The following is a 17,094-nucleotide window of genomic DNA, read 5'->3' as shown; positions in this document are numbered from 1 at the left end:
AGCTGGAAATATAAAATGGCACTTCCAATCTCTTGTTCTGGTACTTGCTTCAGCACAAAATTATCCCTGGCCAAAGCTACATCACTTGCCTTTGTAAATGTATTAGAAGACCCACAAAGAACGACGTTTTATCATCCTTATCAGAGCTCTGTCCTTCAGCTGCACATTCATGTATTTTCCTTTTGTAAGTCTGTAATTTGTATCGAGAACACATTTCAGTGAAATAGTTCAGGGGTTTACTGCATGCCTAACAAGGCAGTCCTTCAGGGAGAGACTTCAGCGTTGTCTTATTTTGTTCCAAATTTACTGCAAATAAATGCAATAAATCATCTCTGCACTTGTTTACTGTTTTACCTGTTCTCTTCACTCTTATCTGGTCTCTGCCAGTTTTGTCTTGCGACATGCACTTTAGGATCACTTTAGGGTTTTTTCCCCATTTCCTAACAGTTTCCTTAGAGAAGCATATAATCTTACTAGCCTTGCAAATATTCATTATTCTTTGCAAAGTCAAGTGTGTTTCTTGCTGTAACCTTGCTTTGAGCCAATTATAAATTTTACCATTAATAATTCAGTCTCTAATTAGTCTATTTGGAAATTATTCCAGCTGCTAAATGCCCTTATTCATGTGATTTAGCTTCACCATGCAGTTCTGTAATAAAATGATCTGTAGTCTCACATAGCAGCTCATTTCTTGTTTGTGCCTAGTGACATTTTTGCATGAAATGCTGGGCTTGGGGCTTTACTTGGGAGTCTGAAATTCCCTTTTTCACTGGCACTGAAAGGCCTGAAAGTCTTGCTGCACACATACAGCAGTGCTATGGAGTTTTTCAACTCTGATTTTCTGTCCTAGCATTTACTTTCAGAAACACCGGGAATTTCTTTCATCCTCTCCTCCTCCCTCCTCTCCAGTGATGATCTGCCAATGTGGGGGATTTGAGTGCCATTTGCCAGCACCACTTCTACCGCGGATTTGGGTTTCTTCTGACGCACCTAAAAGTGCTGCGGAGACATTGCTCTTTGCAGCCCGTCCATACTCACAGGACTTAGGTCAGGGTTACGAAAGCTTCAAACCTTTTCCCACAGCAGAGGTGAACACCTGTTCTTTCCAGTGCTGGCTGCTGCAGCAGAGATAAGCAGGCAGGAATGACGTGTGAGAGGGAAGAAAAAATAAAGTTACGCAGGTGTGCTGGCACAATTTAGCACTTTATTTCAGATATGCAAGAAAGGATGTTTATTACAGAAATAAAGAACAACCCACTTACAAATGTATGAGTCCATTCTGCTTTTGTATTCTAATCCAGGGAGAAACAACCTTTCATAAATCATTTCCATCCTCCTCCCTTCTCAGAAGCATTTCCAAAATATTCCTTTCCTCAGTCCAGGGGTAAGTCAACAAACTGCTTTATTAACCCCGCAGCCAGAGGACGGACTGACCATTTACACTGGGTCACCTTCTCTTGCCCAGCCATGCCACGCTTCACATGGGTCTGTCGCAAGGCGCCGGGGGACAAGGACGCACTCAGGGGTTTGTGTCAACGTCTGTGCTAGAGCCCACCAGCTGCCAGAGCGCTACTCACTGTGTCCGGGAGCTGACGACCAGGCTGACACTGAGGGACGCAAACCCCATCAGAAAGGGGGACTTCAAAACAGGGCTTGGGAGCCCGTGCTGCACAGTTGTCGGTACAGATGCGCTGCACTCTTCTGTGTCTTCTTTCACTCCCCGCCCCCACGGAGAGTCTTGTCTTCAAAATCCCCAGGCCTGTGTGCTGTGCTTCCTTCGCCTGCGCTGTGCATATGTTAGTAGATGACAACTGAGGCATCTGTGTATTTGCAGCCATGGATCGTTACCAGCTGTTGAGTCATTTGTGTCCCAAATTTAACTCACTGTACTTTGAAAATAGCACATAGCGGTAGAAAATAAGAGTGTTTTTCCTACACAACTGTGGTCCTGCCATCTCAAAATAATCATTCCACTGCTGAATAATTTAAGAAACAAAAATGGAGCAATTTAATACAGCAAGTGTAAGGCAAAGCTCTGTGATTGATATCTCCTAGGCAGTTATGAAGTACCTTCATAGCAGCTGCCAAGAGGAGGCAAAGAGAAAGATAAACAGAAAGTAAAAGACATTCTTTGGAGTTCATCTGGAAATATGGTGGGTCTCACAGGGCACACAGGATTTCTATTTCTCACTAATGATCAAGGTCTCTACCCATTCTTCAGGATGTTCACTCGTGGCGACATGATCAGTCACGACACTGAAGATTGAAGATATTTTCTGTGACCACATTTATTTTTTTCTTTTCCACAACATTATTCTTTGAAAATCCAGTTTCATGTGCTTCTTTCCCAAAAGGAGTAACTTTAGAAAGTTTACATAAAATCTTCTTTTCCATATGCAAATGCACACATGTGCACAGTTGTATGCATACAGAGCTTAAGCAACATTATGTGATTGTTACTAAAATAGAGGTATACAATAAGTGGCTGCATTCTGAGCAGTGAAGCTTGGCATAAATATAGTTTTTGCAAAGGCATAATACCTTTTGCCAGTTTGAAAAGTATTTATAATTCAAAAAAAGTTGGATCACTGGAAAAAATGATATGCCAATCATGTTTTAATCCTGCAGGAGATACTAAATTAATGATCATAGAATCATAGAATCATAGAATAGTTTGGGTTGGAAGGGACCTTTAAAGGTCATCTAGTCCAACCCCCTGCCGTGGGCAGGGACCTTCTCAGGTTGCTCAGAGCCCCCTCCAACCTGACCTTGAATGTTTCCAGGGATGGGGCATCCACCACCTCTCTGGGCAACTTGTTCCAGTGTTTCACTGCCCTCAGCATAAAAAATTTATTCCTTCTATCTAGTCTAAACCTACCCCCCTTTAGTTTAAAGCCATTCCCCCTTGTCCTGTCGCAACAGGCCCTGCTAAAAAGTTTGCCGCCATCTTTCTTATAAGTCCCCTTTAAGTACTGAGAGGCTGCAATAAGGTCCCCCCGAAGCCTTCTCTTCTCTAGGCTGAACAAGCCCAACTCTCTCAGCCTTTCTTCACAGGAGAGGTGTTCCATCCCCCTGATCCTTTTTCGTGGTCCTCCTCTGGACCCGCTCCAACAGGTCCATGTCTTTCCTGTGCTGAGGGCTCCAGAGCTGGATGCAGTACTCCAGGTGGGTTCTCACCAGAGCAGAGGGGCAGAATCACCTCCCTCGACCTGCTGGATAGCTGCAGAGGAACTTTAGAATTCAGCAAAACGCCTTGCAGACCACTGTAAGAACTTATTTATGTGGATTGACCTCCAGATGGAGACAAAGGCTGGTTTGTATCAAGAGATGCCATAAATTTGTTATGAAAGTCTTTGAAACAAGCCTCAGAGGGACAAGGTCAGTCCCCCCTCTGCCATGCCTCCTGCACCACACGCGTATACTTGTCTTCCTACTTGTGCTTTTGGTTAAATTTTGCATTACGCTCTAAAGTGATTTAAGATCTTGAATTGGAATGAACGTGAGTTAATGTACAGCATTAATAGGTTTTGAATGTTTAATCCTCTCTAAGGCTCTTGATTGTTTAAAACCATCAAACACATTACAAAGGTGTTGGGGAAGGCAGAAAAGGAGCTGATGAAGGTCTTTATGGACCTGTGATGAGACCCAGAGCTCAGAGCAGCCGCACAGGCTTTGTGCCTCAGTGCCCATCAGGAGTAACATAACAAGGCCGAGTGCTGCATAGTAAGGTAATAAGGGTTAGCTTGTTTTTAAAAATGCCCTTTTTCCTCAATTTAGGATTTGTCAGTCCCTCTTTTCAAACACCTCTCTTCTACACAGTTTGTGGTATCCCTCATAGACAGGGTTGCAAGTCATGATCTCTGGTCCCATTTTTAGGCTATGCTTCTGGGGCCTAAAGAATGACCATTATTTTCTTATGTATTTCAAAACCTGGACACTGATGGATACGAGTCCAGAGAGAGAGAGAGAGAGAGATGGGTATAGGTCCACTGGACAGATAAATGTCCAGTCCACATATGTGGATAGGGCTGAAGGTGCTTCTTTGTCCTGACCGCCTAATCATTAGTAATCACCCTTTAGAAATTAGTATCACTTTCCTTTTGAATGTTATCTAATTTCCTATTTTCACTCCAAAAATAAACATTTAGGGAATCATCCACATCGATATACATCCTCTTCGCCATCTTTTGGGGTTTTAATATGATGTCAGGGTGGCCTTTTTAGCGTTTCCAAGCTAAGAAACAGTTGCTCAGCTGACAGCATGACAAGGCTTACCATACATTATGCTTAAAAGGCAGAGCTGAGGTAGCGTGTTACGTCTTTACTTCTAGTACTTCTCTGTGCTAACTGGTGCACTGAGAACACATTTTGCATTTATTTATTAATGCTGGCACCCATTTTGAAAACAAAATAGGAGACTCTCTGGAAATATGAAAGATCACCTACTTTCACTGTACAGGCTTCTGTGTGTCACTGCGTACCTGCCACTGAAATTCTCTTTTATAATTTAATGTTGTAATACTCCTCAAGGGGAATCATAACACCCGTGTCTTGGTTTAACCCCAGCCAGCACCTAAGCACCACACAGCCACTCGCTTGCTCCCCCCCAGTGCAATAGGAGAGAGAATCAGAAAAGTGAGAAAACTCGTGGGTTGAGATAAGACAGTTTAATAAGTAAAGCAAAAGCCACGCACGCAAGCAAAGCAAAACAAGGAATTCATTCACTGCTTCCCATCGGCAGGCAGGTGTTCAGCCATCTCCAGGAAAGCAGGGCTCCATCACGCGTAACTGTTACTTGGGAAGACAAACGCCATCACTCCGAACGTCCCCCCCTTCCTTCTTCTTCTCCCAGCTCTATATGCTGAGCATGACATCACATGGTGTGGAATATCCCTTTGGTCAGTTGGGGTCAGCTGTCCCAGCTGTGTCCCCTCCTAACTTCTTGTGCACTCGCAGCCTACTCGCTGGTGGGGTGGGGTGAGGAGCAGAAAAGGCCTTGACTCTGTGTCAGCACTGCTCAGCAATAACGAAAACATCCCTGTGTTATCAACAGTGTTTCCAGCACAGATCCAAAACATAGCCCCATACTAGCTACTGTGAAGAAAATGAACTCTACCCCAGCCAAAACCAGCAAACCCATCTTTGCATTCCCTACAGCATAAGTTTGAAAGCAGCTACGTCCTCCTTCTCACAGAATACTATTTTCATTAGATGCCATTTTTTGCAATACCTCAGGAATTTAGCTGATTCTTTAGGTCAATACCAACAAATCTAGTCCTGAAAAGCAGGGACCTACAAGTTAACACCTCCATAAGAGAATGGAGGTGGAATGGAATATAGAAATGTTTTTTTCAAACCAGTAACACAGCTGTACTGCAGGGTGTAGTCATTTAGGGAAGGTTGTTTTTTTTTTTCCTGGAAGGAACAGCACAACCAGAGAATTCATTGTCAACTCCATAGCATTTGATCTCCATGGAAACATTATCTGCTGACTTCAAAGTCAACCTTCAAATGTGTTGAATTTCTTTTCCTGTGGCTCATTTCTGATGCTCCTAGATGTGTACTTGCTCGCTGGGGGAGAAATACCAACACAAGCAATTCCGGCAACATTGTACTTGATCACAGAAGAGCACTGGCATTTAGGAGAAGAAGAGGAAAGGCTTCATAATGAGGTGCAGAGATCTCATGGTCTGGAGCAAAAGACAGGGCAAGTAGTGTATGTGCACCTATAAACTAATTGTTTTTCAGTCTTAACTCAAATCGGTGTCCCGATGGCATAGAGTAAATTAAGGAGTCAGCTCACTCCAGCTTTTCAGCAAAAAGAACTATTCATATGCCTGTGTGTGCTCATTTTAAGTCAGCTCTACTGACTTGTAATTTCTCCCTCACCAAGATGGGAGGTACTGACAGAAGTATCAGTACCTTCTAGAGTTACAAGAACAGAAAACCTAGCGTAGTCTATGAAGGGCATGCAATTTAGTTTGCTTCTGAGGATGTCAGTAGGTCTTTGGGGGGCTGACAGAGGTGAATTAAAGTAGAAGCAAAGTAGGGGAGACAGATCCGATAGAAATACAAAAGACTTTCCCACCCACAGTCCTGGAAAGCAAGTTATGTGTATTTCAAAATTCTGTGGTTGTTCCTTATCCCTTAATAATGTCACCAGGTCTTTGATCTGTTGCTGACTTCTGAATTTCAATGGCGAGAGGCATCAAGGCCAAAAGAAGACAAAGAAAACAAAACTGGCATTTATTATTGGGTTGGTTTTTATAAAAAAAAGTTTGCTGAGTTGTTTGCATGCCTAGCATCAAAGAGGAAAGACTGGACGTGCAACAGAAGGAAGAGCAATACTGCCACAATTTGCTAGACAGGAAGGATTCTTTACAGAGGGAAAGCAGAGCAAATTTCTATGTGTGGCAGATCTTGTTGTCAAATGCAGAGGCTGAAGCAAGGCTTAGATTCATCTCCTCGGCTCCTCAGGTTGTCAAGTTAGAAAAACAACATTCCCCTTGGACAAATCACTGCTACGCTTGCTTGGTCTAATCTGCTTGGACAGAGTCCAACTGGCCACTGGAAATTCCACAGAAAAAGCAGCTGGAACTGGCAGAAACTAGATGAGTGGGGCCTTCCTCGTTTGTGCCCAACCTGGCTCTTCCAAGGGTTACAGAGACGAGTCATGCCTATGTACTTGTATTTCCTCTGCAACAGGAAAGAAGATTTCAGCATGTGACCCTTTAAGGCAGTACCGAAGGGGTCAGGGTAGTTTGTTGCTTGCAAGCATTCACGTGAATGATGTAAACTTCATAGGGGTGGCCTGCATCCAGTGGTCCTTGTTGACAAGGCAATTATTTCTTATTTTGATTTCCGGTTATTATATCTGAATAACTGTATCACTTAGCACATACAGAAAGGATTTTTCTGTTCCTGGCAGGTCACAGGGAAACAGTAATAGAGCCCAGAGCCTTTTGCAGCAGAGATCCTCAGTTCACATTCAGTACAAACAACTGAAAGTTGCACAACCAGAGAGTCCTTTGGTCACTTGAAAAAATGAATGGATAGGCTTCTCTCCAGCACCTGAAGGGGAAAATGTCCAAATCAGGTAGCCACCACCATCACCCAGAGCTCCCAATGGCTTCTTTAGTAGTGCCTTTAGCAAAGAAAAGGATTAAAAAGGCATGCAAGTAACTCTACCCTTTCAGCCCTGAAAGTATTCCCTCTAAGAGTATTTTCAGTGGCACACGCTAGGCAACATGAAAGAAGGCTGCACTGAATTTGTTTGTGCTGCGTCTGTTCTCCAGTCTCACTTGTCTTGAAGAACATCTGTCTGAAGACTTTTCAGCAATTTAAGGTTTCCTACAAAAGAAAGATTCCACAAACCCTCTGAGGCTCCTTCTGAGGTTCCTTCTGAGAGAGGTTTAATTTTTTGACTGGAAGAAAAAGACCTTACGTGGAGAGAGGCAGAATGACCTGGTTGCTAAAAGACCAAATGCAATGTGGTGCACAGATTCCCCATGCTATAGGAGATGTCATATGACAAGGCAAACCCAACCTGACCCCACAAGTTTGGAGCAGGTTGGGTTTCAGCTCTGGCAAATGCTAGGCTGGGAAGCACCTGCCTGAGGTACAGTTTAACGTGTCTTGTCATCTGGTAAATCTGAGATATGATGGAGTCACTCGAGCTTGCTCAGACCTCCAGTGCCCCTTTCCATTTAATCTTTTAGCCTCTGCCTGGGCCGTCCTGGGAGGTCTGTACTGCAGGGGATGAAACAAACCTGCCAGCAGCCTCTGCCTGTTGCCAAGCATGGTGTTTGCCAGCACAGGGATGGGATAATTTCACTAACCTTTGATTAGGATGTTTCTTCATTTTGACATTAAGAGCGCCTCTTCCTTTCTCTCCTTTCCGCTCCCAGTAAAATACTGAATCACATCCCACTACTACAACCGGCACAATTTCTGCTGCCTCTTCTGTTGTGGCTGCAAGTTCATGAGCCACTATGTTTGCTTAATGGCTGTAGTCAAGTCACTTTATTATTGCTAGGTTATTTTGGGTGGGTCATAGGAATCACCATTGCTAAAGTAATCAGAGGGTTATTCAACCCGGCTTTGATCAACACCCCTATTTCTCTCTATCCCATTTTATCAAAACAATGTGCCTTTAGCTAAGTAGTGTTGCTTTTGCCTTACGTGCCAACTCATAACTTCAGAGGGTGCTTGCTCATAGCTGGTGCTCAACGGCTGTGCTAGTACACAGCATGGGTATCCACTCTTGGTGCAGTCCCATGCACCGTGGGATTCGGTAGCAGAAATGTCACCATGTGCAGATCTGCAGGGTGCTATAATGTGCAATATAGACTGACTGTCAGTTGTACCAGCATAGCAAACTGGAGATCAGCCCTCAACTGCTGTAATATTGTTCCGTATACTATACCGATTTACATGAGCCTAAGGGTGGTACCCATTAACTATTTGCAGTTGTGACAGAGGACACACAGTCCTCTGATGCCATAACATATTACGGCTCGTGCAGCGGCAATTCAATAGACAGGCACCGCTGCTGAAGTAACACACAGCAGGCGTACAGCTCTGGTGGGGTACGGATACCGCTGGTACATTTTGAGGTAGGAGGCCAAAGGCCAAATGCAAACCGCGGTCTGACAGTGGCTATAATGCTATATCATAGCACCGCTATAGACCCCGCAGTTTACTCTGGTTCTTAGTATAAAATAAAAATGTATTAAGTTCCAACCCAGGTGGGTTTATGGTCTCACAAGGACACCGCACTGAATCTCTATCACCCAGTGAGACTTCTTCCATCTCAGCTTTTTTTATAAGGGCAATTTTCCAGTGAACCCCTTGCTATTCTGCGACCTATCGGTGATGCTGCAAACTGCTTCTGCTGGAACAGTACATAAATAAGCAATAATTTATATTCTATGCATGTATGCACAGAGCAATAAAATGTTCTCAAGAGCTGTGTGCTGCTGAGGCGTTTAATCCATGCACAGAAGGAGTTTACTGCAAAGCTGCTTCCTCCAAAAAGCTTTTGTCATCACTGTGTTGGGGGGGAATTCGGTTTATTCTTTAATAATTTCATTTGATTGTGATATAATTTAAATAGCTAATGGTGCACACTCCACTTTAGGATCAGACCTCATTTCATTTGTTTGTTTGATGTACCTTGAAAATAGTAAAAGCTAGTAGGGCAGAGAGAAAGTAAAGATAATGTTGTTTCATTTGTGAGATTTTTTCCCCCTATAACCCTATAATAAAAAAGTGATGATAATTAAATAAACAGCACTCCTTCCAAAGACATTAGCGGCCACAAATGCCATCAATGGCAGCTACTAAAAATACTTTAGAAGGCAGAGATTAGCATTTATTTGAGAACTGCTTGGTTTCAGAGGACATCTTAAAATCCATACCTTTCTGTTTCTCTTTTTATCTACTGGTGTTTATAAATAATACTTGCCATTTCTATCTCTGCAAAAAACAGAAGGGGAAAAGAATCAGGGTTTTTTTTGTTTGTTTGCTTTGTACATCTGACAGCACAGTTAGTTCATGAGTCATTTCTGCCTGTTGTTGGGGGAAGGGAGAGAATGAGCGTCGTTCTGTCAGACATGGAAGAAACGTTTTCCAAATAATAAAAACAATTAGTTGTAGAGAGGGGGGTCTCAGAGGTAGGCTTTGTGCCCAGATAATTTTAATTATGGGCTTTTTGGATTTGGATTCAAATTGATGATGTCTTCTTCAGGTGAGGACATCCACCAAAGAGTATTTTTTCTTTTCTTCTTTTCCTGAAGGTGTAGTGAGGTGGACTCCTATAAATTGTGTTCTGGTGAGATAAGAAGTTTTGCCCTTCCAGACACAGCAGAGTGAAGGACCACACAAATGACCCGGTACCTTTCCAAGCTAAGAGAAGTCGTCACCTGCAATTGCCTCCAGTGGTGGTTTAAAGGAAAGGAGTGTCCGTATGGTCAGCTCCTGTGTCGCAGGGCAGGGGACGGCACCGGCCGGCTGAAGGGGTGGACACGGCTACAGTCAGACTCTTCATACCTAATACCAGGGACAGGGATGTTTAGATGAAGCTCCTGATTGCGGGGTCTGTTTGTGCACCAGCACCACGAAGGCTCACCTTCATTTGCAGTATATCTAAGAAAGGCAGCAGTTCTTGTCTCACAAAATGCCATGGACCCTGTGAAATCCCTCAAGTTCTGTCACTCTGGAAGCCAAGCCTGCAGGGTCTGTAGGCAAAGGACGTGGCTTCTGACATGGTTCAGGTGGGCACTAGCGTGAGGCAAAATTCAAACATATTTGGTATGTATGGTTTGAGCCTGCTTGTGTTTAAATTGGTTCACTCACAAGCAGTTCTGCTCTCCCCTGGAGGTGAGGTTTGAAAACTGCAAACGGAGGCACTGCAGCCCCTCACACAGCTGGGCTGATTGGAAAGAAAAGGGACATTTACTGGAAAAAAAAAATTCCTAGCAGCAGAGGCCCACAGGTCTGCTTGATATAATCAATGCTTAAAAACAGCTACAGCAAAGAGCTCTGACTCATAATCCACACAGAATTAGGCTTTGACCAACAATGATATTACCTTTCCCAGTCATCCCTCTCCTGACCGTGTCTGCCCCTGCAGCAAGGACGGCAGGACCCGAATCTTATACACATATATAGCAAATAAGTTCATCTCTGTCCTAAACAAACTTCCAGTCTAAATGGAGGAGACATTCAGTACAATGTTTAATATTCTTCTTCCATTATATATAAGAAGGAAAAACATAAGATAACCATGAGGTATTTAATAGCTCAGGTGCTCAAACCACTGTTGATCATCAGTCCATTAGCAGGACAGGCACTGTCAAAACCAGCCTGAGAGGAAAGGTGGCTGTCTGATGAGGAGTCAGGGTGGAGGTTTGACTACATGTCAAACAGCAGTTTCTGTGGCACAGACATGGCTTTACATGAAATCTCATCTCTCACCTGACTGAAGCATTTTGCAGTGACACATGAATTTCCTTTGTCAAAAACCCTGCTGTTGCCTTGTCTCGTTCATTAATGTTTTGCTTAGGATGATAACATGTAAATCCCAGCACAAAGAACTTAGCGCGTTCTGCTCTCCCCAGCTGCTGAAGGAGACGGTCTTTATCTCCCCCGTCCAGCCCACATACCAGCACATCCCCGGTGAGCTTTTATTACTGCCTGTCATTCACATCCTGTGTGCCAGTGCCATGGCGCAAGTGCGGAGCCATGGACCACCAGCCTTCAGGTCTGGTCGTCTGCTTGGGCCAGAGTTACGGGAAGCGTTTTTCACAAAGAAAGAGAAGTTTTTATTTCTATGGCTGCCCAGGGATCTGGGGCATTAGTGCACATGTAGGGGGGCACCTCACTGATGGCAAGAACCTACCAGGAAAGTGAATAAGGATTCAGTTTCTTCTCTGGGGAGAGAAAGAATCTCAGGGTTGGGGATACTCATGACTCGCTGCAATCCTGCTGCCTCTGAAGCGCCATGTCCATAGTGCAGGCAGTGTCATGGGCAGGAGCGACAGCCTCCCTCCTCCTGCCATCCCAGCTCCGTGTCTTACCCGGACTGGCAGAGGCTGCATTTCCAAGGGTAAGCTCAGTCTCTGCATCCCTTCCAACCATGACTTTTTCACTACGATGGCCAAGGATTGTGCAATTTGCAAGGATGATCCTTTGTGTTATGATTGCTAATTCATGAGGAAAACCTACCGAACAGTCCTAAGGTAGTAACCGTACTCAATTTTCATCAGTAGCCCTCCTGGTGAGAGGCCAGATTAACTACAAGTGGGAACTTCCTTGCTCGGCTGAATACAAACAACACATAGGACTTGTATAATGGCCATAAAGATTCCTCTAGGTGGTATAAAATGGCATTTTTTGTGTCTGTAATGAATAGCACTAGGGAAGCTGATAAACCTGTGCCGTACAAGACAGCCTGCAGAAGCACTAGGGGGTGACTGGCTGAGCACCGTGCTATGCATCCTCTAACACTGTGCATGGCAGTCATTATTTATCGTCGTGGGATTAGCACATTCTCCAGTGAAGGGGCAGGACGGGGGCAGCCTTTTTTTAAAGAAGACTCATGCTCATGATTTGCTTTATTCTCTATTGTTGTTACTCGTTCTTCTTTATTGTTTGTTTGTTATGGGGCAGAATACCCCCAGCAAGAATACAAAGAGTAAGCAATGCTCCTTACGTTGAAGAGCTTGTAATCAAAATAGGCAAGACAAAGCATGAAAACATGGGGAGTATTTGAAATCCAAAGTTATTTCCTTCCTTTTTGTACTTAGCAAATGCAGCTTCAGTCTGGCCGCACAGATTTTCCCACCCACCTCTCTTAACAGTCTTACATTTCAAGAGAGCTGAAATTATCATGTTCTTGCTAGCAAAGAGAGGCCTTTCATGTCATTTTCTAGCCACAGCCATCTGAAATGAGCCACGGAGCTTGGTTCAGAACACAGTGGCTCTGATGGATCCTTTTTTCCCCGATCCCACAATGTACTAGTCATGTTGACATGTCACACAGGGAACAACCGCGTTCTTGCCAGACACCTTCATGTTACCGGATAACCTAAGTGACACGGTAAAACATGGAAAGGGGTGTGTGGTTTCTAATCAAACAACCTGGTTTTTGAGCAAGGGATTCTGGCAGGGAGACTTCCCCATTTATCCTGTTCTGTGCTTTGAAGTAGTGTAGGACATCTCTGAAGACAGGTCCAGAGCCTGGGGTCTTACAAGGCTTTTGCAAAAGTCCAGAGCACTGACTGTAGACTAATTGGGTGCTAGTGAGAAGCAAGAAGGCTGTTTTTATTTAAATAGGCATAGTACCTACCGATACCACTCCTCACTGATATCCTGTGGCACTATCATAATATGAGTACTTATGAATAACCTGGGCCACCTGGCAGCTATATATAGCATTAGGGGAGGCATCCAGAGTTCCCATATTCCCTGACCTTTACAACAGAGAGTATCTACAAGTGGCATGCCAAAACACACTGGAGAAAAGACAGTCCAAATAGACAAAGCAGTGATCAGAAGAGGGAACAGAGAGAGGGCCATGACAGTGGTCTCACAGCAGGTCCATGATGGAGATCTGCCTGCAGATTCTAGACCTGTGTGATGTTCCTACTAAATAAAGGAGGTGGGTATGGTGGAAAGTCCACACATTTTTGGTGGTGTATATATGTTCCTACAAATGCCCTCAGTTTCTGAGCATCATTCCAGGCAAATTCACCACATAATCTTACCTGTGCCTTCAGAGTGGGGAGTGTAAAATCCATTTCTTTAATGCAACTGCAACTAAAAGAAGCAAAGCAGCAGAGAAACAACAGGAAAATTGTTGCAGAAGAGAAGCAGGAGCAGGGGCAGGAAGGGGTAGAAAGAGGGAAGGGCACCAGAGTGTGCTGGTTTTGGCTGGGATAGAGTTCATTTTCTTCACAGTGGCTAGTATGGGGCTATGTTCTGGGTTTGTCCTTAAAACAGTGTTGATAACACAGGGATGTTTTCATTACTGCTAAGCAGTGCTGACACAGAGTCAAGGTCTTTTCTGCTTCTCACACCACCCCACCAGCGAGGAGGCTGGGGGTGCACAAGAAGTTGGGAGGGGACACAGCTGGGACAGCTGACCCCAACTGACCAAAGGGATATTCCACACCATGTGACGTCATGCCCAGCATATAGAGCTGGGGGAAGAGGAAGGAAACGGGGAACGTTCAGAGTGGTGGCATTTGTCTTCCCAAGTAACGGTTACGTGTGATGGAGCCCTGCTTTCCTGGAGATGGCTGAACACCTGCCTGCCGATGGGAAGCAGTGAATGAATTCCTTGTTTTGCTTTGCTTGCGTGTGCAGCTTTTGCTTTACCTATTAAACTGTCTTTATCTCAACCCACGAGTTTTCTCACTTTTACCCTTCCAATTCTCTCCCCCATCGCACCGGGGGGGAGTGAGTGAGTGGCTGTGTGGGGCTTAGTTGCTTGCTGGGGTTAAATGATGACACAGAGGAAAGGAGCTTGACACTAAAACCAGGCTGGCTGTGACTGCTTTGGAGGATCATGCTATCTTAGGGATGGGACAACCAGGAAGAGTGGGAGATTCCTCGCCAGCAGCTGCTTGTGGACAGATGCAGGACATGCTGCACAGGTAGCACACGTAGCATGCTACTGATCTGTGCAGGAACAGCGGGATGACACATGGGACTGACCATGCGTGTTACTATAGCACGCATCCTGTAGGTTGCCTTCTGTGCCCAGGGCTCTCCAGGCAATTCAGAGAGGCCCACATAGGGAGGAATTAGAGAGGAAAAATAAACTACCAACTTTATGTTGACTTTAGTTGTTGTTATCTCTTGAGACGGGCGTGTAGTGTCTGTAGCTATCCATTATTTTGTGTGTGGGTGGCAACTGTGGCATTTCAGGAGTTCAGAGTTTAGCTTTGATGAAGCTGGAGGCCAAAGATCAAAATTAGACTCGTCTGGGTGGGCTAAGGTTCAGCCTCATCTGATACGTGTGTCTTTCCATAACACTTACCACCTGACAGAGTTATGAAGCCTGTCCTCGCAGTGTTCTCAGGAAGAAATGAAATATTGCTGCAGAGATGGAAAACGAGAACAGGATATTTTGAAGATTTCCCCAACACTGCAGAGGACATCTACATTGGGACTGGAGTCATGCAGAGGGTAGAATCTGAATTTTGTGAGGGATTTTAAGATTTTGACAGTGGTATTTGAAAGGGGGGGTGTATAATGAAAGATTTTAGATTTTGATATAAGAAAAGTCTGAAAAAAACCTCCCAAGTCATTTCAAATGTACATTTCAACAGAGCCAGAATATGTCAAATATTTTGTAATATTTTCTTCTATAAAATCCATCACTGAAAAATTGAGATTAAACAAAAAATTCAAGTTTTTTTCCCCTCCAAAAAAAATTGAAACGTGATGATTCACTCTGTATTTGTCTAAAGCAAAATTCCAGAAAAATCAATGGTTTCATGAAGCATTCTGGTTCCCAAGGGAGTGCTCGTATTGAAAAAAACTGTTCCTGTTGAAGTTTCTCCATACAGCTCTGTTCAGCATCAGATCAATATTCAAGGCTCTGGTGGAAGTCAGTACTTTCCCTGCGGAGCCGCTAGGCTAGGCCACTTTCTATACAAACGTCTTCCCTTAGGTATTTCCTTACTGCTTGCACCAGCTCTTCTCGGGTGACTTGGAAAGTGGTGTGTCTATCGCTCTTCTAACTTCTCTTTGTTTTTTTCCTCCCTCCTTCTCCCCTTCCCGCTCTCCTCCAGGAACCTTCTGCATCATTTCACTGTGCACGTGCGTGGCTGGAATCAACTTTGAGCTCTCCCGCTACCCCCGCTACCTGTACGGACTTCCCGACGACATCAGCCATGGCTATGGCTGGTCCATGTTCTGTGCGTGGGGGGGCCTGGGCCTCACTCTTATCTCTGGCTTCTTCTGCACTCTGGCCCCTTCTGTCCAACCTGTCCCCAGGACCAACTGCCCCAAATCTAGACCTGAGAATGGGACAGTGTGCTAAAACAAATAGCAAACAAATACACACACACACACACATACATATATATATATATATGTCTATGTATACCTATACATGCATATATATGTATATATAATTATATATATATATATATAATCTCAAATTAATGCCAGTGCCAAGGTAGAGCTGAGTCCAACATGGCACTCACATCTCCACCGGACTCTGTGTCGCTTCGTTCTTTCTCACAGCAATGGGAAAGCTTTTCTCTCACATGGCTCTTCCATCCAACTCTTAACTTCAGCATCATACCTTAGAGGTCGAATGAACATACAGTTGCACCTACCTACTGCCATTTGGGAAGGAGAACAGGGGGTCTGTGTGGGGGATCTGGAACCAGAATCTGTACAGGACATGGAGGGTGGGGTGGGAGGGACAAAAAGCCTGTCCATTGCAGCCAGAAGGGAAAATGCAAACAGCAAGCAAAGGAACAAATCAAGCATTTGAGCCACCTCGACAACGTACCTCCTCAAGGCCGTTATCAGAAACCCACCCACTTTATTTTTTTTTCTTAAAACAAAATGACAGAAGCCTGCCCTGTCGTTGGTTTTGGGGGGTTTTTTGTTGGTTTTTTTTTCTTAAAACACAGAAAACAAAATGGACAGAACATGTGGGGAAAAGCAGAAAAGCATTTTCTCTTTGCCTGCCAAACTTTAGAGAGAAGCAAACAAGTGAAAATAATAATAATACTAATAAACAGGTCTAACAAAATAAAAACAGAAAACAACAAAAAGAACTCCATGAGGACATCTCAGCGGACTTTCCAACAATGCGGTTTTAACCTTCCAGCTGCCTTACATCCAGGCTTACAACTGAGGCTGAACTGCTAACATAAATGCAGCAGAAGGCCTTTTGAAAATGCTGTGATACATGTGTGTATAACTTTTTCTTCCCTCTTCTTCTTTTTTTTTTTTTTAAGAAAAAGAAAAATTTAAAACATTGCAATGTGATTGTCCACTAAACCATCCATGCTGTGTTTGTGGCCCAAGACTGAGGCACTGCAACTGCAGAAGCGTGAGGAAAGCCGTCAGGTCTGAGACAGCATGTCCCCTCTGGTGGATTTCAGGATGTTTTTTTGTTTTCATGGAGCATCCGAGAGTTCAGGATGGTGGATCCAAGGGAAGACTGACCAGGGAGAAGGGAGGTGGGGGGAGCCCTCGCAGTTGCTCTTCCCAGTTCTTTGCTGGAGTGGGATTTGATCATCGAGTTTCCGTTTTGGATGTTTAAGACAAATGGGCAAAAGCCATTGCCAAGGAGAAAAGAGGAGCTAATTTTTGTAAGGGAGAAGTAAGAGATGCCTCTTGTTGTGTTCATGTATGCCAAATAACACCCTCCCACGTCTTGTCTTTGGAAACTGCCCCAGTTCACTGGACATCTCCACTCTCCATCTGGGAGAACTGTGTACAGATGGAAGCGAATGGGTCAGATTCAGAGAACGGAGATCCATTTCCCATGAGCTCAAGCGTTGTATGATATAATTGTGAATCCACAAATGGGACTCCCTCTTTCTCTTTTTGGTCTTTCTC

At 44.3% G+C, this 17,094-nt stretch overlaps 1 protein-coding gene across 1 annotated transcript in view; it reads left to right on the top strand.

Annotated features, from left to right (window-relative positions):
• TMEM178B (transmembrane protein 178B) overlaps positions 1 to 16,096 on the top strand; it is a 227,879-nt gene extending 211,783 nt beyond the window's left edge. Inside the window, exon 4 of the mRNA XM_009332929.1 lies at positions 15,303 to 16,096. Within this exon, the coding sequence (XP_009331204.1) occupies positions 15,303 to 15,553 (251 nt within the window). The 3' untranslated portion in view covers positions 15,554 to 16,096. The remainder of the gene's footprint in view (positions 1 to 15,302) is intronic.
• Positions 16,097 to 17,094: the final 998 nt, after the last annotated feature.

This window comes from Pygoscelis adeliae, unplaced genomic scaffold, assembly GCF_000699105.1.
Source record: "Pygoscelis adeliae isolate BGI_AS28 unplaced genomic scaffold, ASM69910v1 Scaffold38, whole genome shotgun sequence".
Taxonomy (NCBI): domain Eukaryota; kingdom Metazoa; phylum Chordata; class Aves; order Sphenisciformes; family Spheniscidae; genus Pygoscelis; species Pygoscelis adeliae.
The sequence above is the reverse complement of the archived record's forward strand: the minus strand, read 5'-3'. Positions and strand labels throughout refer to the sequence as shown.